The sequence below is a fragment of the Apium graveolens genome, chromosome 8 (genome assembly GCF_009905375.1).
Source record: "Apium graveolens cultivar Ventura chromosome 8, ASM990537v1, whole genome shotgun sequence".
NCBI classification, from domain to species: domain Eukaryota; kingdom Viridiplantae; phylum Streptophyta; class Magnoliopsida; order Apiales; family Apiaceae; genus Apium; species Apium graveolens.
This window is the reverse complement of record NC_133654.1, coordinates 24763647-24785614: the sequence shown is the minus strand read 5'-3', so window position 1 is coordinate 24785614 and position 21968 is coordinate 24763647. Positions and strand designations below refer to the sequence as shown.

Below are 21968 nucleotides of genomic sequence, written 5' to 3'. Positions count from 1 at the left end.
AATTTTAAAATTTTCATTACTATTAAAAACTAAAAGTGTCTCAGTATGAAACGTTTAGCTACCATCATTAATAATAATCATACTCCACTTCAATGATTTGGATCAATTTTTATTGTGTAGTTAATTCAAATAATTTATTTTAAAGAGAAAAATGTTCGGTAAAGAAAATTAAAATATTCTTTTCTTTTATACTACAATCACTCTGAATATTACACGTTCTTATGTATTTTTTTTTTATAAATATACCTATATTCGTCAGCTACAAATATTTGTAAAATATATTTAATAAATATTAAAATATTTAAAAAATAATATATAAAAAATGTGCCTTACACGGGTTTATGAGCTAATTTTTTAAATAAATTCCGAACGTTTTAAAATTCCCCCCATATTCTCGCATTAGTAGTAAAACAAAAAAAAATGTTTTCATTCATGCACCATTCATATTCGATAAAAACATATTTCCGTCACCAAAGTGGCTGTAGTTTAGTGGTTAGAATTCCACGTTGTGGCCGTGGAGACCTGGGCTCGAATCCCAGCAGCCACACCTTTATCTCTTTTTCCCCAATTTTCTTTTTGCCCATTTAATAGTAGGTTTTTTTGAGCTCAAAACTCATTTTTCTGTTGCCTTTTTTTAAAAAGACGCAGAAGTTGAAGGTTGACAAACCAAACAGAGAAGGTGCGTTTACAATCTCCTGATTTACTCACAAACATAGCCTATTGGATCACCTATATAATATATGTATGTAATTATTAATGGTTCTTGATTTATATGTGTTTTTTTAGTTTTCTTGAAATGCTGTTAAAAATTAGAGCTTTCTTGGGTTTATGCATATTTGAGACTTCAGATCTTAAATTAAGATCTGCAATAATAATGTAAAGATCCAATTTTTAGCTTATCTTATGTGATTATTTGGCCTAAATTTTATTTGGGGTGAATTTGATCTAAAGTGTGTTTGAGGTTTTTCTTGATTTTAGAAGATGAGAGCTTAAGATGGTTTTGTGAGGATTGTTTAAAATTCCATTAATTGATCCGAAATAGGATTTGCTGATTACATTGGAAATAAGTTATATATAGAAACACGAAGAAATTACTGATTCACCATCTCTGTAGTCATGTAATTTGGGGGGAACTGGTAGAATTTCATTCTGCCATCTCTGAGGGATGAGAGCTCACACCCTCAAGGTTCTTACAATTAATTCATTTCTAAACCTTTGAAAAGTCTGACATGCATTGTTTGAGTAAGTAACAATGATGATGCTTAAAAGTCAATACGGTTTCGTGCTATCTTCATTGGTTGTACAAATTATATAATTTGCTGCAGAATCGACAAGAGCAAACTTATAGAATGTCCGATACATTTGACATAAATATGTTTGTTCGTATATATGAGTTCATAAAGAAATTGACTAAAGCAGTAAGCTCTATTTTAGATTGCCCATTACGATTTAAAGTGCGAAAAACACTAGAAATATCTTTGTTGCTCATTGTCGTAGGAAATCAGAGGGCGAGTATTGAAGAAGTGTCGAGACTGTAGAGTAGTCGAAGAATTTGATTGAGTGTTGTATCTTCATAACTTTAACACTCATGTTTTGTAACGAGGAAGAGCAACTTATAAATTATTATCCAACCTTATAATCATAATGAATCACACCAAATAGAGGTAGTTGCTTTTTATGATTTTAAGAGAAGTCCAAATAGATTTATTTTGTACATTGAAGAATGTATGGAATTATTTGTCACTTTTGGTGGTTTTGCTGTGGTTCTGAAAATTATATGATCAGTTAAACTAAATAGAGTGTGTACTTCTTGTACATTTTTGTGGTGTCATTATAAGAGCTTAGAACTTGTTCATACGGTGCATGTCAGACCTTTTTGCTAACCTGAAAAATAATTATGGTTTAAAGTTTAGGGAACTTGCTAAAATGACTTAGGGTGTGTGTAGTATTCCCTGATTTGAAAAATGGTATCATTATATGGCTAAAGGGATGGTGTAAAAATGGTAAGATGGTGGTTTATGGGTTGGACGGGTCATTGTTTCTGTTAGTTTGTCGTTGGTCTTTTTAATGTGGTATAATTTTCTTTGTTGTCAGCAAACCTTGTTTTTCAACTTGTTTGTGTTGGTGTCAAAATTAACAATACCATCACTGAAGGCGCACTGATGATTACTATCTTTTTGAATCAGCTTCTATAGTCTAAACATTTGTATCAAATTTGTGGCCTTGCAGATGATAGATGATCAAGATTTGGGATTCATAGCCAACTTTCTAGGGATTTTCATATTTGGTTTGGTAATTGCTTACCATTATGTAACGGCCGATCCTAAGTATGAAGCCAACTAAATCCAAGATGCTTCCAACAGTTTATCTGGTTTACAGATTTTCATTATGTTAAAGTAATTTGTTGTCAACATTATGTTGGAATAATGCTGACATTTATTTTGTTAAACTTTAGCAGTTTTTATGCTAGACATGTCATTAAAGTTTCTTAAAGCTTAATTTAAAAGTTGCACTTTAAATTTGATAAATTATGTTATTCGTAATCAGTTGTGGAATAAGCAATCCATTGTTGACCACGATGCTTCTGTTTGGTTTATAAGCACCAGTACCTTATCTAAAGCTGTCCAGATGAGCTACAAATATTTTTTTCAATCTGAAAATACCTCCACACAAGCACTTATGGTTTATCTTAAAAGTAATAAGTGTTTATCCCGTGCACTTATTTTCTCTTATAAGAACATTTAGATGAGGGCCTTGTCATTTACTATTACTTTTAGCTTCCATAGATAATGGAACTTGCTACTCACAATTCCAAGAAAATTGAAATGTCACTATGATAGTTCTATTTAGAAATTGAATAATTTCTTATTAGTTTACTCTTCATTAGGGTGATTATAGGTGATTGAAGAAAGCTCCCCATTTTAGTGTGTAATTTGGTGTAACCGTAGATACTTGGAACTAGAAGTGTTTTTGTTAGACAGTAGAAATAATCTTTTTTTTTTCGGTTTCAAAAAACTGAAACATTACACATACAAAGCAACTCATTAGTTCCTAGTACTTGCAAGTTGCAAGGAACTCATGCACATTAATCCCTTCGATTTCCTGGCAACATGAGGTACCTTGATAGGTTGGTACTTGGGTTACATCAAACAAAGTCAAGATATCAAAAGGAAAATTGCTACAAACCAGGGAGGATCGCATATTAATAAATTATTCTTTCTTGAAATCTTTCATGGAAAAAAAAACCTTCCTAACAATTGATGACCAAGTGAATGTTCATTCTTTGTGGATGCAATCAAACAAATCTAAGTTCTCTGTGTTTAATGATGAATTGCCAAATTGCAGTTATCCAACATAATTTGCAATCGATAGCTAACATGCAAGAACAATATTCATATACAATCTGTGACGCCTAGTGTAATCTAAAAAATCTTAATAAGAAGACTTGAGAGTAATTTGCAATCGATATGCAACCTGTGACACCTAGTATATTCTAAATAATCTCAATAAGTTAACTTCAGACTTAAAAGTAATTTGATAGCTAACATGCAACAAAAAGTAATCTTATACAATCTGTGACGCCTAGTATAATCTAGATATTCTCAGAAAGAGAACTTAAGACAAAGTACCACTATATATTAAGTTCAAATTACTATATTAATATATCCAAAGTTTAGTATGTACTTGACCCGAAAAAAAAAACTAGTATCTATATATATAAGGAATACTGCAACACTGAGTCAAAATACTCCAATCCTAGTAAAAGAAGCCACCGGTACGGCACACTGAGGAGTATTTTAGGTCCTTACGATGATGGTAGATTTGACACCTGCCGAGCTGCCCATATGAAAGCAATAAACATCCACAATACAACTATGCCAATTATAGTTCTGGGCACTTGTTCCCTGCTCATGCTGGTACAGGGATGGTCGAAGTGGGGTGGACCAACATTCAGAAGCTTTTGCTGATTTCTCCGTGGGATCGTATTGGTCATTTCTTCATTAGTTTCATGTCCAAGACATGTCTTGGTGATTATTTCATTTGTATCATCTACAAGCTCTATCTTGGTGATTCCTTCATTAGTGTCACTTATAAGCTCTGCTCTTGGGTTTGTCTGTACTGCTTCTCCATTTGTCCCTGATTCATTGCTAAAGCCTAAACAATTAACGCATGAGCACGCACCACCCAAGAAAAGAGGTAGTGTCTGTAGGAATTCAGTGACGACCTCTTGATAGTTATCTCCTATGATCCTTAATTTCTTTCTGGTGGCAGGCTTGAGAACCTGCATAATTTGACACCCAAATCTTCAATTAGATAAAAAGAAAGACAAGGCACTTACAACTGCTTAAATTGTGATATTATATTGCTACAAATCAATTCTTATGCATGAAGTTTGTTTACTTTACTACAAGCAAAAAAGTAAAGGTTACTATCTGAAAGACTGAAACTTTAGAGAGAAAACCTGCCTGAAATAGAGTTTGAATTAGCACACGTGAAATTGCTGGAAGCCTGATGATAGCCAAGCAAGAAAGACGGGTAGGATAATGATCTTGCAACAGTGTAGCACATGAACGCATCATTTGCATAGGGAAACCAAATGGTGATAATCCCTTGCAATCCATCAAAACTGTGATTTGAGGATGCCTTTTATCAACAAGGTTCGATACTCCATGTTCGATTTGGGAAACTGAAAGGCAAAGCCGACTTGCTTAATCTACTATTAATTATAAAATTAGCTAGAAACAATAAAGTTGTAGCATATTAATGAAAGTAGGAAATGTGAAACAAATCAACTTTCCCAGCTATCAATTGATAGTGGATTTTAGTCAACTAATTATTATCATGCCAGGATTCATTAATTCACTTCAAAATGAAATCAGTTCTCAACCTAATAAAAGCAATCAGTAAAGCTAATAAGATCTTTTACGATAAGGTTAGAATACAAGAACCGAGATTGATTGAGCTTTACTTAGAATTAGTTTATTAAATATACCAAGTTTTTTAAATGTACTTGATACAGAATACTCACCAACTGCTTTAGCAAAGAGAGGCTTGTTACTAGAACTTAAGTTGGAGCAAGCAAGCCCAAGACGGATAATGAGACAGGGTCTTCGCTTAACATCATACCCATGCCAGAATAAAAAGGAACTCCATTGCTCAAGTTCATGTGGGGATAACATGGTGTAAGTCTGTCTCCAATGTATTGTCTTCTTCACTGATGCAACAAACCTTGAGAATTCACCATTTGAAGCAGCATAAAATCTACAAAGCTCATCCTCATCAAACCTGGGGAGGCATATCATCCAGTTTTAACACAGCGAAAATACAGGAAAATAAATTTCCAAAAAGTGATTGTTGGTCGGGATGAAAATGGCTAGGCACAAGCACAGTCAAGTTCATATACATATCTTCAATTTATAATCCTTTAAGTAGAGGAAATACATCAACAGAAGCATCAGTTCTGAAAAAATGTGGTGTCAGTAGTCACTACCTTTCAGATAAAGTCAAACCCTCCTCATTTAACTGTTCATGCAAGTCTTCTAACAACTTTTTAGAAATAAGACTTTTAGAAGCTTCATTGATGGACCTGAAAAATTTCATACCAACAAAATGGAATTTATACACACATTATGTTGGCATATATTATGACAACTTACATTATGCAAGAGTATTGATGCACTAGTTTAGATTTGCGGCTACGATTAAGAATGCGCTCAGCATCAATGACCCAGACAAATCTGAACTTAAAAGGCGGCAGACACGCTATAGCTACTCCTTAAACCAATATTTATCTGAGTAGGTTGAATACATGTTATAACAAGTATGTGGCTTTAAATACTATAGAAAGACCACACAAAACTGCAGCTCTATATTACTAGCCTAGGAACCACAATAAGCCCAAGTAACTGAAGGAGCAAATTTCTCCAGGGTAGCAAGAGAGGCTGAAGTTACTAAACAACAAACAACATAAACTAACAACCATACCTCTTAAGCATTAATAATATCACAGTGGGAACCACTATAGAATATTTCACAAAGAAAGTACTTGTTTAACCACAAGTACTTTCTAAGCCAAAAATATGAGAGAATTATACAAGTAATTGCACCTGGAGCAAAAAAAAAACTTACCTTGCATCTGGCGTTGATGGTTGCGAAGGTGAACCATCTTGAGAGGTATCCGAACTGTCACCTGGTCCTGATGAATCATCAGAGAAAATTGTTGCGATTGACAGGGCTAACATTGGCTTTGACAACCCCTAGCAAAAAAGTGTATCATCACTACCATGAATTTAATCATAATTCAGAAGAAACCACTTAGTATTAAAATAAATAAGTTGGAATCAGCAACATCAGAGGAGTCCTTAAATAAATGCAACAAAATTGTAGGCCACTCCATATTATATAATCACGCGTTGGCTCTTGAGAAGGGTCAATATCACTCAAGTTCTACAAGAATCCTATTATTGCACTTTCATCTTCTCTCAAGCTAATATGGAATACCTCATCACAGCTCGGCATGCTGTTCATATAATAAAAGCTAACATTAAATCCTATCAGCATCAATACACCATTAAAAGCAGGTGCAAAGCCATTATTCACCATGAATAGCAGTGATAGAGGAACCAACTAAAAGCAGATGGCCTCGGGGTTAACGCATAATTAAATAACCTAAGGGCGAGGCTCATCCCTATATTCCCGCCATTTAGAAATGGATACATGCTTTAATCTTTGCAAATCAATTGGCCTGATTTCTAATTTTAAATTGATTCAAGTCCAATTTTATTTTGCACAATGCCGTAAATAAGTTAAGTAAAATACGGTAATCTAAAAGTAGCCTTCCCTGTCACAACTTCTTGATATGCCCAACTTGGAAGGAACAACACCTTGCTGAGTACAAGTTACTATGGCTCCTTTTGTTTCACAGTATTTTTTTGCTTGTTTTTGGTATTCTGGCGTTTGTTGGACTTCAAGAAAATATTTTGTGTGTGTTTGTTTACTTTAGGGATAAGAAGATATCTTTCGGAGTATTAAATCATTTCAATAATTTATTCTCCTTTATGAGGAATTCCCCCCCCCCCAAATTTTGAACATTTTCTCACCATACCTCATAATTTTTTGATGACACCCAAACTGAGGATAATAAGCAAATTGCTGAAAATTGGTTTCCGCTAAACATATTTTGAAAATATATTTCAGACGAATATTATCACGAAAATTATTTTCCAAAATCAAGTTAATTTTCGGGAAACAAACTGAGCCGAAGTTGCATGACACATACAGGAGTATATCAAGATGCCAATTTCTTGAAGATGGAAAATGAATAAACTAGACTACATTGATGTGAATCCCCGACGATCACTCAATATAAGAGAATCACGAAACAAAGCTTTAAGGATATTATTAATAACAAACTATGCACAAAAAACATGTAGATGAGAATTTATAAAGTCAAATATAGATATGTCAAAACCAACCTGCATATTCTCAACCAAGCCCTTAAAAGGAGTCCATCTTTGAATCCAACTGGATGGCAGATTGCACAGAATTTGGAGAGCTTGAAGCCCTTTCCAGACGAATGGGCACTTGGCGTTTGAGAACCTCCGCGCAAACTCTAGTGCTGCGGTTGTAAGAAGAAACACACCTATTTCACCCACCACCGGATGTCCTACTCCCAGTTTCATTAAAGAAACACATTGCGAACTCTTCTTTGAGTACTCCTCCGGGATTGAAGCAACCAAACATCCTTTACGCACCTTTCTAGTAGTGACAGCCCTTGTCCCTAAGTTCTCGCTTGAGTCAGGTACTGACAAAGAGGCTCCCATAACGAATTTCCTTGTAACGCCAACTGATATGATAAAATATAGTAAATCTGCATGCCTGGTATACAAAATCAGTATAAAAACTATACATAACATTCCAAACTGAAGACATTCCATAATTTCCATTACAGAAATATGAAGAACTTAAAGACTAGGGGAGAAAACGTCAGTCCAAAGTCATGCATTTGTCTTCATGTAAAAAAGACATGGTAATAATGTGTAGCCCGTAGGTATGTTACGTGCTGATATTAAACCCTAGACAACATACAACAGTATACAGCAATTAAACACCACCTAGTCCCAAAAATATACTTTAATGGATTATAACTTTTTCTGGTTTTGTTCTTATATATATTTTAAACAAAATTCCATTTTGTAGTGTAATCAACAAGTTATTTAGATAGGACATATAATTATATAATATATGGAAATAAAAAGTTTGTTAATAAAAATACATTGCTCATCAATTGCTTCCATAATGCAAAGCACCTGCATCTACATAAATATATATTATGTTACGATTCTCTCCTGATTTACATTATACGCACCAGAAGTTTCTAAAGAAGTTATCCCCTTATTTCTTGAATCCAACTGTCAACTGATCTTATCAATCCTTGTCTTCTAGTACGACACTCTTTATAACCGTGTTCCTTCGATATATAGCAGAAGTTTTCAAATATTATAATATTTCATACATTTTATAACACAATAAATAATGCTTTGATTCACCATCAATTTTTATCTGTTCTAATTACAACCTATTTGAAGTATCTTGACACAGGTATCAGATGCCTCACAAACGTATGTCGAAACATATGTTCCATGGATAACAAGCGCCAAAAGATGTAAGCCCTAACTGTATTGCCCTAACCGCGTAAAAAGGGCACATTCTAACGGTTCTACGTCTTGCAGCTCATAATAAATGCGGAAAGATATGCTGCTTGTGTTTGAGCTTAATCGAGATTACAAATAAATCATAATAACATCCGTAATTGCTCTAACTTAACGAAACAAATACATAATCGAAGCAACCACTCCAAAATCAAACTCAATACACATTACACAATTACATACACAAACATGATAATTAAACATAAAAATTCAAATATAACTTAATTTCACAAGTGATCACAACAATTAAGTATATTATAATCATTTCAAACAATCAAAGCATTTAAATAGAAGCTCATAAAATCATCTAACATAGGAAGCAAAAATTAAATAAAATAATACGATCGTATATATAAAAGCAAGGATTAATTAATGTAAAAATAAAAAATGAATCTACCTTGTTAATTAGAGCTATGAAAAGACATAAATACGATGAATTGGTGCACGAATATCGAGGTGGGTCAGTTCAAGGGTTAGGGTTTGGGGGACAATTGGAGAAGCTTCTGGCGATTTTTTATAAATGGGACGATGAAGTCGGTGAATTACGATTTAAGTTTTTTATTTTATTTTGAGTGATGATTTAAGTAATTAGGAAAATAGTTTGTTATTTTTTGAAAAAATTGGAAATTGGCGGAGAAAATAAGAAAATGTATATACTGTAATGTGACCTCACGCGCACCTGACTTTTGGGGAACACACTTTCATTTTTATTTTCTTTTTGAAAATAAGGGTGCCCAATTACATATTTGGGAAACAATAATTTCGGTCGAGCCGGTCGGGAAAAAACTTCGGTCGAGAAACTATTCTGTGAATTGTGATTATTGGTAATTTTTGAAAAATTAACCGACTTATATAAATTTATCGAATCGGTTAAATATTTTTATATTTATTAATGAATTTTAAAAATCAACTGATTTCTATAATCATGATTTGACAATGTTATTTAGATGAATAAAATAAGAAAAATAAGAAGTTAAGAAGTTTGGCATTAGTTAATGAATATAATTTGAAGTTAAGTTTCTTCAAAATACAAATAAACTGTGTGATAAATAAGTTACATGATTATTGATTTTGGTAAAAATGTGTATTGTGAGATTAATTATCTCCAAGGAGTATGTGTCGTGCGATTAAAAATCCTATAAATTTGCTCAACTGTTTTCTTATATACATGAATGTTCGACATTTGTTATATATAAATTTGTTTAAATTTTTTAGCATTATAATACATATATCTTTCGATCTAATATTTGTGTATGTCTCGTTTCAGTTGTATGATGACAACCATGCTCTCTTATAATAGTTTCTTACAACATTCGCATAAAAATAAATTATACCTGTCACCCTGAAATTGTCGTATTGTGGGATTAATAATCTCCGAGGAGTATGTGTTGTAAGATTAATGACCCCACAATTTTGCTCAACTATTTTTCTTATATACATTAGGTTCGATATTTGTTACATTTATATACGTTTAAAACTTTCAGCATTATTGTTAGGTCACACACACCGTAGAGGGGGTGAATACAGTGTATAATACAATCAAATCGAACTTTAATATAGGCGCAAATCGGCAACTTGTTGACAATGATTCAGATATTACCTGATGAGTCACAAGGAAATGTCTTCACAGGCATTAGAAGGGAACTTTGATCTTTATGCTAAATTCGTTGGATCATTGTTTACCTTCCCAGAATTCAAATCTGGAACCCTAAAAGGGAAACTAGCAACTTGTAGATTATGACTCAGATTCATCTGACGAGTTTAACAAGGATGGGGATTTGCGAACTCCCATTGCACCACCTGTGACCTCCTTAAGGATGGCTCAGGTGATTTTCCTTGCAGGTACAGCTGGATTATGGAGCTATGAGAGAAGAGTGATACACTTGTGAGAATGAGTGTAAACACGAGTGGAGAGAAGAGTGAAACACATGTGAGGTACACTAAACAGAATCACACACTCACAGTGAGGAAGAAAGAGAAACTTCTTGTTATTTCTTTTCCAACCAAGTGAAATATGAGAACTCCTTCAGACGAAGGCATACATTCCTTCTTTAAGGGGGAGATAAAAGCTTAAGTAATAGTTTGGAGGATTCCTCAACTAAGGGGGAGAAATAGCAGGGAGGAAGAAAAAGATCATATGTACACTACACCACACCATTGTTGTTTGTAACTACGGATCCTATTGTACGGGAGAGGTGGTAAACACAAGGTGATTTTCTAGTAAGGGAATAAGCTGTTTTCAAAAGGGGAGTACCATTGGTTTTTATCTGCGGATCCTATTGTACGGGAGAGGTGGTAAACGAAGGTGATCTTCTTTAATCAGTTGATTCTCATAGGGGGAGAAGCAAGAGAGATATGGGCTTCTCAACAGAAAATGTGGTTGTACAAATGAAGATGGAACTACTTGAAGATATGTTCAATCTAGAGGAACATCTACTTGGAATCTGGAAAATGTTAAATCTAGTCCATAACTTTTCTACTATTTACTTTATATTTCTTTTTATATCTTTTTCTTATTTGTTAGTTGAGTTATCCTCTAGGTATTTGTGTGTTATTGTCTAACAAACAAATAGGGGGAGATTGTAAGTCATATGTCATAGCCTATTTGTATATTCGAGGATTCAACTCAACTCAAATAAGAATGCAATAAGTAAATAGTGGATCTACCGTCAGAGAGATCTCGCAAAGTAACATCTGTCAAAGGATTCAGAAACAAGGTTCATCTACAGACTTGAGGAATTAATTCACTGGAAGAAGTTCAAGAAATTGATCATGCCTCAGTGATATAAATCAAGATTGTGGATTTAATCAAGTGACAGAGATCTCATCAGGGTATCAGATAATTACAAGGATTTAATCTGAAGAAAATCAAGTATCAAAGTCAAGACATGAAGATACGTCACGGACGTTAGTCACTCATGAACCAGACAATACATCGAGTGTCAACATTGAAGTGGTGGAATTGATTCATAATTTTCAGTGATTTTCAGAAGACTTGCAGAAGAATGGTTGCAGTTCAAGAATAGTATTAATTCTCTATCAATTAATTAAGTCATATAATTTAATTAAGAAAATAAATTATATCTGCAAAGATTAATTTATTTATTAATTGAATTAATTGATTAATTAATTCTGAATTAATATTAAGATTTTTCAGAATTGTTTTTAGATTAAAATCAGTTTAAATCAGCAAGACAATTGAAAATGAACTAGCATGACAATCTGGATTGTCATACCGATTGTCATGCCAAGTCATTTCAGTTGTCATACCGAAAGATACACTGGGAGGAGGATTATCTTGCCAGTTCATTCTGATTGTCTTGCTAGTTCAATCAATAGTCTCACCGAAAGTCTTGTTAGCTCAATGGATTGTCTTGCTAGCTCAATGGATTGTCTTGCTGAGCTAAAAGGATTTTCTTGCCAATTAAATCAAAGGTTGATTGATTACAAAAACAACAGAAGCAACAGAAGTCAATATCCATCCGAAAAACAGTTCAAGAACAAAGAAAAGCAGAAGCTGAAAAATATATCATCTCTTCTCTGCTAAATTCAAGATCACAATTTCTAGCTAGTAAAGTTAAATCCAAACCACTAGAAATCATTATCTTGTTCTTGTGTAACTATCTAGCGGATCAAAATCCCTAGAACTTAATCTCAAATTGCGTTTAGCATTTGAATCTTTTTATTACAAAAATAGAAAAAGTTCATGTCGAATTTATTCTAGATTGTGATAATGAATTTGAGATTAATTCCTTGTAATCGATACATTTGTTGTAACACCTTTCAAGTTTAATAATATTCTTATTTAACTTGAATTTTATTTCATATTTTTATTCCGCATTTAATTCGATTATTCGGTACGGTTTGTATTCAACCCCCCCTTCTACAAACACATTGGGACCTAACAGAATTTTTCTGGCATTTGCTGCACACTCAAATTTCAAGGTGTATCAAATGGATGTCAAGAGTGCTTTTCTTAATGGTGAACTAGTTTAAGAAGTTTATGTGCAATAGCCACCTGGCTTTGAAGATCCAGAATTTCCTAACTTTGTTTACAAATTACTCAAGTGTCTATATGGATTGAAACAGGCACCTAGAGCCTGGTATGACACACTGTCAGAATTCCTACTCAAACATGGCTTTACCAGAGGTACTATTGATAAGACTCTCTTCTACAAGAAGCATGGTGAAGATATGATCCTAGTTCAAATCTATGTGGATGATATCATCTTTGGATCTACAAATGAAAAGCTTTGTCAAAGATTCTCTAGGCTAATGCAGAGTGAGTATGAAATGAGCATGATGGGAGAATTGAGTTACTTCCTTGGCCTTCAAGTTAGTCAAAGAAGTGATGGTATTTTCATCAGCCAAACCAAATATGTGAATGACTTATTGAAGAAATTTGGTATGGTGGATAGCTCACCTGCATCTACACCAATGTCTACTGCAACCAAGTTAGATGAAGACAAGAAAGGCAAGAGTGTGGATATTTCAAGCTACAGAGGGATGATTGGATCATTGCTTTATTTGACTGCTAGTAGACCAGACATCATGTTTGCTACTTGTCTATATGCCATATTTTAAGCCAATCCAAAGGAATCACATTTGATGGCTGTAAAAAGGATTTTCAGATACTTAAAGGGAACTCCAAACTTGGGATTATGGTATCCTAAGGGAACTGGTTTTGAAGCTGTTGGATACACAAATGCAGATTTTGTTGGATGCAGGGTTGATAGGAAAAGTACTAGTGGAAGCTGTCAATTTCGTGGTCAAAGACTTGTATCCTGGTATAGTAAGAAATAACAATCTATGTTAACTTCCACAGCTGAAGCTGAATATATAGCTGCTGGAAGTTGTTGTGCTCAGGTGCTTTGGATTAGAAATCAGCTAATGGACTATGGTCTAGTTTTACACAAAATTCCTATTATGTGTGACAATACTAGTGCCATATCTATAGTAGCTAATCCAGTTAATCATTCTAGAACAAAGCACATTGATGTTAGGTACCATTTTATCAGGGAATATGTTGCAAATGGTACCATTGAGCTCATTTTTGTTCCAATAGAGAAACAAATAGCTGACATTTTTACTAAACCTTTGGATGAAGCAACCTTCACTAGACTTGTGAGTGAAATTGGTATGCTCAATTCTTCATCCTAAGGCAAGAACTCAGCTAATGTGTTGCAGCAGATTAATTTCTAATAAATCAACCTAGTTTGATTTAATTCGAAATTAACTAAAATATGAATTAAAAATATTTCAGAATCTCTGTATATTTATTTTTCTTAAAAACTCAAAAATTAACTTAGAATATTTCAAATTCTAAGTAAATTGCTTAGTTGTTAATTTACATCTTAAATGTGTAAAATTAACACAAGGCAGAATAACAATACTCAAAGGTATAGAGAACTGAGTTCTCGATAAGTCAAAATGACTTATCGACAAGTCATTTTAGAGTTCTCGAGTGAGTCCTCGATAAGTCTATTTACAGACTTCTCGAATGACTTCTCGATAAGCTCTATTATGACTTATCGATAAGACCATGCAGAGTTCTCTAATAGTGTTAATTCACAGAGTTCTCGACAAGGATATTTTGAGACTTATCAACAACTCAGAACTAAAATAATTTAATTTAATGAATTATTTTAGACAAATACTTTTGGGAAATTTATTCCGATTTTAATTTGATTCAATTCAAATAAATTGGAATTATTTTAGTCCATTTTCGGACAAACTGGGCATTTATCAGAGTTCTCGATAAATCATTTCTTAGTTCTCGAAAAGAATTAATAAAATGACTTATCGAATGTACCTTTTTCAAATTCAAAATTACTTCTCGATAAGTTTAATATCAAACGTTTATTTGACTTCTCGATAAGTATTTTACTTTTTCTATAAATACCCAGACTTCTCGATTCAATTTGAACCTGGAATTTTTCAAATTCTAAGTAAACTGAATATTTATTACTTCATATCTTCAGTATATGAACTTAATAAATGACATATCAAAAGAAGCAAAAAGTATGAAAAATTGAACAAATTTAATTCATAAATTATGTTCATAAAAATACTTTTGACATACTTTGTCTCTAACTTCTCTGACTTATTGACACATTTACATGCTTATATGATTTCTTGTTTACGTGAAAATAAGTTAGTCCAATGTTAGTAGACTAGTACATTATTTGTGTTGTTTTGAGTATGCTGATAGTGGTAAATTTATTTGACTGATTGCTGATATGATGAGTTACTTTTTGTGTAGGGAGCACGTGCTTATTTGCATGGGGAATAGTCACTCTTTAAAGTAAACTAATATTCTTGAGTACTTGCATGGGGAATAGTAACTAGTCATTTCTAGCTGTCAAGTATGCTTATGTGATTATTACTCTTATTATCCGGGCAACTCAAGAGTCTCTTGGTTTCTATCTTTACTCCCTCTATAAATTAAAACGCTTCACTCTTTATCATTTATCACTACTCTCCTATTCTCATCAAACATCCAATTTCAAACTCACCTCCTGTTCATCTCTCTCTCTCTCACTCAAATGGATGCCCCAGTCTTTTACAAACTTATTCATGGAGCTTACCAACCGGTCCATTATTTGGATGATGATCTAGTTTATTTTGATCCTATCGGACTTCGTGTCCGTCTCAAGGGGGTTGTTTACAGCCCCTTTGATATTCCACTTGAGGTCTTTTACAAACTCTCGTGGAATGATCAAATCAGCATTCTTTTCTTTGAGATGGAAGTCTCTTTCGAGCAGGAGAGACGAGCCAGGGTGGTTGAGCAGCAATGCCTTGCTGCTTTGGAGTTGCAGGAGAGGATCATCTCTCTTGCACACTCCATGTCCAAAGCTTACCAGCGCAGGGCAAGGAGGTTGGAGGCCGAGAAGAAGGAGTCTGAATTAGAGTAGTTAGGATTAGGATTTACTTGTTAAATCTATGTCTTAATGTACTATGTTTCCATTTTTAATGAAAGTTCTGATTCTTGTCTTGCAATCACTTGTTTGTGTAATAATTACTATGTGCTTATATCTATATTAAATTTTGTCTTCTCTGCAATAATGCTTGCAACTAAAATATCTTACAATGTATTTGTCTAATGAAACTCTAAAAAGATACATTTGTTCAATGCATTACAGGTCTAATACAAGATATCAACAGGGAATTCAAATAATCAATTCACAGGTATTACTGCTAAAACTGCAGCTAAAACATTTCAAAACCAAACTGTGGTTTACCCAGGCACAACAACACAAACACAAACTCAAATACAATCCCACTCAGGTGACTCTCAAAAGCCACCTATTTTACAAAAGGACAGCAATTTCATGATGTTCTTCAGATTATTCTGTTGTTTGAGAAAAGAATCCACCTAACATGAAAATTTATCAGTTTACTGAATATTTCATGAGTATTTCTTATGCACCTTTATGTGCAAAACAGTCTTCACAGACTGAAAGGTTTGAGGGTAGTACTCCTGAGGGGGAGCTATTTAAATCCTCTCCAATTCAATTGGAGGTTCCTCAAGAAGGAAAAACTCCCCTCATAACTCTAGCAAAAGATATCTTAGCAGTCAAAGCTAGAAGAACAATTGCCTATGACAATGTCATAAGAAGGGCAATCTTAGCACATTCAAGTGCCAGTATGTTGCAAGACATACAAGGGTTTGAGGCTGGTGCACATGGCAGTAACCCAGTCAAATCCCCTCTAATTCAATTGGAGGTTCCCACTACAAGTGGAGGACAACACACTGTCACAACCACAGAGCAATATGTGAGTTAAACTGTGACCCCAGTCATAGATACTTATGCACTCATTTTTCTGGTGAAATGAGTATGATTAGCCCTATATGGTCTTCCTCTAATCATATGATCACAGATTAACTCTTCTCAGCCACCTCTTATTTCTGTAGGTCAAACAATATTTGAGCCTTTCATGTGAGGATAAGAGAAAAGCTTGAGAGAAAAATAGAAAATAAGAGAGGCAGAATCCTTCCTAGCAAAAGGAGAGGTAGAATGAGTGTATGGATTTAGTATTCCTTGTGAGGGAACTCTGACTCTCAAAATTCATGAGACTAGTGCTGTGAGATTTAGTGAGACTACTTATTCAAAAGAACAGAGAGCTTAGGACTTTTATCACTGACAGACTTTTTCTGCAGATCTAAGTGAAACTTCTATTCTTTTTGATAAACTCATCACCATGAATCTCAATGAAGCTTGAAGCTGCAGACAGTGTTCAAATGGACAATGACAGCAGCTTGAACAATGTACATTTAGCTGGATCTTTCTTCCTGGATATAATGTCAAAAAGGGGGAGAATATATATCTAAACGCCAAAACAGCTAATGGATGTTGAATAAATCTAAATGCAACTCAACAAAAGAAGACCTGATGGGAAGATTGGTTTTGGTTTCCTCATTTTGTTAAAGTTTTGACATCATCAATAAGAACTTGTGCATAATTTCATAATGAACAAGTTGGGGGAGATTGTAATATATAATAGATGATGTCAAAGATTACTGGAGCTAACAATGTCATTAATCTTCAATGATCTGATGTCAGAGATTACTGGAGCTAACAATGTCATTAACATGATGATGTCAAAGATTACTGATGCTGACAATGTCATTAGCAATCAGTAAAGCTTGGGGCCAACCCTAAGATTAGTTGTATTGTAACCTTTAACTGTAATTTATACTTGTAACACTTAATGTCTGTAAAATGTAAATGGAGCAGACTGGAGCATTTTTCTCTAAACAGTGCCAAGCCTAAGAATTCTATCTGGAAGAAGATCAAGAAGGTCATGCCTCAGAAGAATTATGAAGAAGCTTGGAGTTGAATAAATCTGTTTGGTGAAAAACTCCAAGTCAAGATCTCTACAAGTCGTAGAATTACTATTATAGAGAAGTCATTCAAGAACTCAGAAAGACCTATCGAGAACTCAGGAATTACCTATCGAGAACTCAGGAATTGCCTATCGAGAACTCAGGAATTGTCTATCGAGAACTCAGGAAATGCTATTGGAGATATCGATAAGTCAGATACCCATTCGAGAACTCAGAGATATCGACAAGTATACATTCATTAGAAAACTCTGAGTTATCGATAAGCCAAAGTCCATTAGAGAACTCTGAGTTATCGATAAACCAAAATTCACTAAAGAACTCAGAGTTGTCGATAAGTCAAGTCAACAATGAAGTTTCAGAGATATCGACAAGCCAACATGCCTATCGAGATGTCGAGTTCTCTAAAGCTTAATTGGAGATCTCGATGTGAAGAAATTTCTCTAAGTACAGAATTGCAGAACAGTTCAATATCCAAGGTTGCAAATCAACAAACAATTCACATAGCTGGATTGACAAGTCTACAAAAAGCAGCTTGAGAGATGTGCAAGATCAATGGCAAAGATTAACTGACAGAGGAGATTAAAGTAAACACGGGATGCTAAATATATGCTAAGCCAGAAATGGAAGATTTGCTTTTCTATAAATGGAAATGACAAGTGACAGTTTTGAAAAGCTAATAGCATGTTTATTATCCTCTGTGTAAACCAGCAGTTAACTGAGTTATAAAGTTAACACTGGTCCTCTAGTCAGAAGTAAGAATCTAGATAGAAAATCTTGTATTCTCTCTCGAGAAAGGAGCTAAGTTCTAAAATAAGAACTTATAGATTTTGTAGCAAAACACTGCTTGATTTTTAATATTAAATTAAGTGAGTTTTGAAGATCTTTGTTTTACATATTTGCATTGTTATTTATGTTTAACATCTATTCTACTAAATCATTGATAACAACCAACTCCTAAAACCAAAGTCGATCAAAAGGTAACCATTTAAGCCAAAATACATTCACCCCCCCCTCCCGTGTTGTATTCATACCTAACAAAATGTATGAATGAGCTGCAGATATGTCATCTGGAAACCATTCAACAAAGGAGCAAAGAGTCACTCCCTAACTTTATCAAAAGATTTCAAGAAGCAATCAACCAACTCTTCAATCTGGAAGAGAAAGAAGCCATCAATATCTTCCGGAGAAACATTTACCGGGTATCTTGTGAGGGCTATGCCAAAGACCTAATCCACAGGGAGCCCCAAAGCCTTGCCTAAGCCTATGATCTAGCCTCGAAATTCATAACGAAAAATGAATTCTTGAAATCAATAAAGATGAATAGAAGGATTGATGATGATGATGAGTCCCCGGAAAGAAGCTCGTCATTCAGAAGAGATAAAAGATTCAAGGTAGACAGACATAACAACTATATTCAACACTCCCAGGGAACCCCACCACGGAGTGAGTATTCAGGACCTGAAAAGAATTAAAGAAAGCCAAGGAACAAAAAATAACCAAAGTCTGAGCCCGAATGGATGCCCCTCAATCGGCCTTGTGCTGACATCTTGAGGGAAGTCAAGGGCAAGCCATTTTACTACCCCCCTCCAAAAGCCCCTTCTCGCCCCTCAAGAAAATAGGGCGAGAGAAAAATACTACGGAGTCTATGAAGACCATGGGCACACAACTGAGAACTGCTTTTCCTTCAAAATGTTTATAGAATATCAGATAAAAAAGGAAAACATGAACCAGTATGTACAGAGAAAGCCAGCTGACAAGGACAAAGCCCTGGGGAGCATAACACACGTTGTAAACGTCGTACTTGGAGGTACTTCTTCACCTCCCTGGAGTTCAGACATGGACAGTGATGTTATGATAATCCAACCCTATGAAGATGAACAAATTTTTTTCTTTTATGCTGACTACGAGGGACAGGACCCCTGGCACAATCAAGCACTGAAAGTGAGCCTGGATGTGGCAGATATTGAAGTGAAGAGGTTCCTGGTTGACAACGGTTCATCTACAAACATCATTTTTTAGCACACCCTCAACATGATGAAGTTGGGTCATCTGCGCATGGACCCATGCCTTGAAGACCCTCTCTATAGCTTTGGAAATTCAATGATTCACATCCGGGGAGTCATCTATCTTCCTGTCACGTTCGGGACCTCCCCACAACATGTATCCTATATCATAAAATTTTATGTCATAAGTGTAGCTTCATCATATAATATGATCCCGGGAAGGCCAACAATCACCAAGCTCTGGGCCATTTCTTCCACTATCCATCTCAAACTAAAAATCCCCACCCCGAGTGGAATTGGCGAACTCAAAGGGGACAGGGATATGGCGAGCAACTGCTATGGACAAGCACTGGTCATGGCTAAAACTGATCCTTAAAACAGAAAGAAGGCAATGTCCCTGCCCAAGGGACAAAGCCGGAAAAAGCACATGTAACATCTCAGCAAGAGGCCAAGAATGGATGTAAATGTAATTGAAGATCCGGGCTACAATATAACCAATGCGGATGTCCGGATTCAAAAGTTCATGAAGGTAAAAGAAAAGACAAAAGTTGAACCGGCTGCCCAAATAGTAGATATTGAGTTGGATCCTGGGAACCCCATCCGGAAGTTGAAGATTGTAAAAGGGCTCAAAACAACATTCCAGAAAGAGCTAATTGACCTGTTGAGAGAGTATACTAATGTATTCACATGAAGCCCGGAGGACATGCATCGGATCGATGAATCGGCGGCAATGCATAGCTTGGATGTAGACCCTTAGCGGAGGCCAATCAAACAGAAAATGAAAAATTTTGCCCCAAAGCGTCAGCATGCAATTGATGAGGAAATAGAAAAGTTTCTGAAGGCCGATGTCGTCTGTGAGATCAAATATTCGGATTGGCTAGCTAATGTGGTACTGGTCAAGAAACCAAATGGCAAGTGGAGGATGTGTGTTGATTAGACAAGCATAAACTCTGCCTGCCCTAAAGACCCCCACCTCTTCAAAATATTGACCAGCTGATCGATGCAACTTCAAGACATATGATGTTGAGCTTTATGGATGCCTTTTCTGGCTACAATCAGGTCAATATGGACCCGAAGGACATTTCTAAAACAACATTCATCACTCACCAGGCTATCTACGCTTTTCTCATGATGCCATTCAGACTCATCAACCCCGGGGCAACTTACCAAAAAATGATGAATACGATCTTCAGAGATCAACTGGGGTGGAATATGGAGTCGTATATCGACGATATGATCTCCAAGTCCAAGACCATCTCGGATCATATCAAAGATCTTAAAGAATGCTTCAAAAACTTGAGAAAGTATAACATGAAGCTGAACCCAGAGAAATGTGCTTTCGGAGTCCCTACTGGAAAATTTCTCGGTTTCTTAATCAGTGAAAGAAAAATTGAAGCGAATCTGAAGAAGATCAATGCAATAATGGAGATGAAAGTTCCAAGAACGCAGAAGGACATTCAAAAGCTGGCTGGATGTCTCGCAGCCCTGCGAAGGTTCATCCCAAAGCTTGCAGAAAGATGCTTACCCTTCTTCGAGCTGCTCAAAGGAGCATGAAACAAGAAATTGATAGATTAGACCCCAGATTGTAACACAACCTTTGAAGAAGTAAAAAAGCACCTCATGAACCCCCCAATTCCGTCTAAAGCCGAGCCCGGGGAACCTCTCTCACATAGCCGCTGGCCCGAAGGCTATCTCTGTTGCACACATCCGAGAAGAGAAAGGACTCCAAAGTCTGTTTTATTATGTCAGCCAAGTCCTCAAGGATGCAGAAACTTGGTACCCAAACTTGGAAAAGTTTGCCTTAGCACTTGTCCACGCAAGTAGGAAACTCAGGCAATACTTCCAGGGTCGAGAAAATCAGAGTGATCATGGATCAACCGCTCAGGAAAATCATCCATAAACCAGACGTATCTGGGAGACTGGTCAACTGGGAAATTGAGCTAAGTCAGTTCAACATCAAGTTCATACCCCGAAAAATGATCAAAGCCCAAGCACTTGAAGAATATGTAATGGACTGCACTTTCCCCGAGTCACCTACAATAATGAAGAATCCAACCACATCTGAGGATGAACTCCCTAACCAAGAGGCATGGAAGTTGTATGTAGACGGATCCTCCACGGCTGAGAGATCAGGAGACGGACTCATTCTGATCATCTCGTAAGGGTTCATGATTCAACAAGCAATCACCTTCACATTAAAAGAAACTAATAACTAGGCCGAATATGAAGCATTAATCTCTGGACTCAAGATGGAAAAGTCTCTCGGAGTAACAAGCCTAATCATCCATAGCGACTCCCAGATCGTGGTCAAACAAACAAGCGGAGAGTACGTTGCCAAAGAAGCTGGCACAATATCAGACCATGGTAAGGAGTATCCTGGAAACCATCCCGGATACCACGATTCTA

At 35.4% G+C, this 21968-nt stretch overlaps 2 protein-coding genes and 1 non-coding gene across 5 annotated transcripts; 2 read left to right on the top strand and 1 right to left on the bottom strand.

Annotated features, from left to right (window-relative positions):
• The first annotated feature begins 475 nt into the window (after positions 1 to 475).
• Positions 476 to 547, top strand: TRNAH-GUG (transfer RNA histidin (anticodon GUG)). Its single transcript has one exon. It is a non-coding gene; the product is annotated as a tRNA-His (tRNA).
• A 1682-nt stretch (positions 548 to 2229) lies between these two features.
• LOC141678023 (dolichyl-diphosphooligosaccharide--protein glycosyltransferase subunit 4A) lies at positions 2230 to 2528 on the top strand. Its single transcript, XM_074484207.1, has one exon. The coding sequence runs from the start codon at positions 2230 to 2232 to the stop codon at positions 2341 to 2343; it is 114 nt and encodes a 37-aa protein (XP_074340308.1). The 3' UTR covers positions 2344 to 2528.
• A 1104-nt stretch (positions 2529 to 3632) lies between these two features.
• Positions 3633 to 9268, bottom strand: LOC141677635 (uncharacterized). 3 transcript variants are annotated; one of them, XM_074483641.1, is made up of 7 exons: positions 9109 to 9268; positions 7476 to 7846; positions 6130 to 6257; positions 5492 to 5587; positions 5030 to 5286; positions 4467 to 4687; positions 3633 to 4282 (listed from the first exon to the last, which is right to left on the bottom strand). In XM_074483641.1, exons 2-7 carry the CDS (start codon positions 7821 to 7823, stop codon positions 3806 to 3808), a joined length of 1527 nt encoding a protein of 508 aa, XP_074339742.1. In that variant the 5' UTR covers positions 7824 to 7846; positions 9109 to 9268; the 3' UTR covers positions 3633 to 3805. The 3 variants fall into 3 exon arrangements, with proteins under 3 accessions (XP_074339742.1, XP_074339741.1, XP_074339743.1); XM_074483640.1 differs by having other exon boundaries at positions 7476 to 7878; positions 9109 to 9265; XM_074483642.1 differs by having other exon boundaries at positions 7476 to 7870; positions 9109 to 9264.
• Between the last annotated feature and the right edge of the window lie 12700 nt (positions 9269 to 21968).

Coding starts and splice junctions, on each gene's coding strand:
- LOC141678023 (XM_074484207.1), top strand. CDS start 2,230: ATGATAGATGATCAAGATTTGGGATTCATAGCCAACTTTCTAGGGATT.
- LOC141677635 (XM_074483641.1), bottom strand. CDS start 7,823: ATGGGAGCCTCTTTGTCAGTACCTGACTCAAGCGAGAACTTAGGGACA. Junction 5,287..5,491: donor GGTTTGACTTTATCTGAAAG/GTAGTGACTACT, acceptor ATGCCTCCCCAG/GTTTGATGAGGATGAGCTTT. Junction 4,688..5,029: donor TCTCTTTGCTAAAGCAGTTG/GTGAGTATTCTG, acceptor TTTGCCTTTCAG/TTTCCCAAATCGAACATGGA.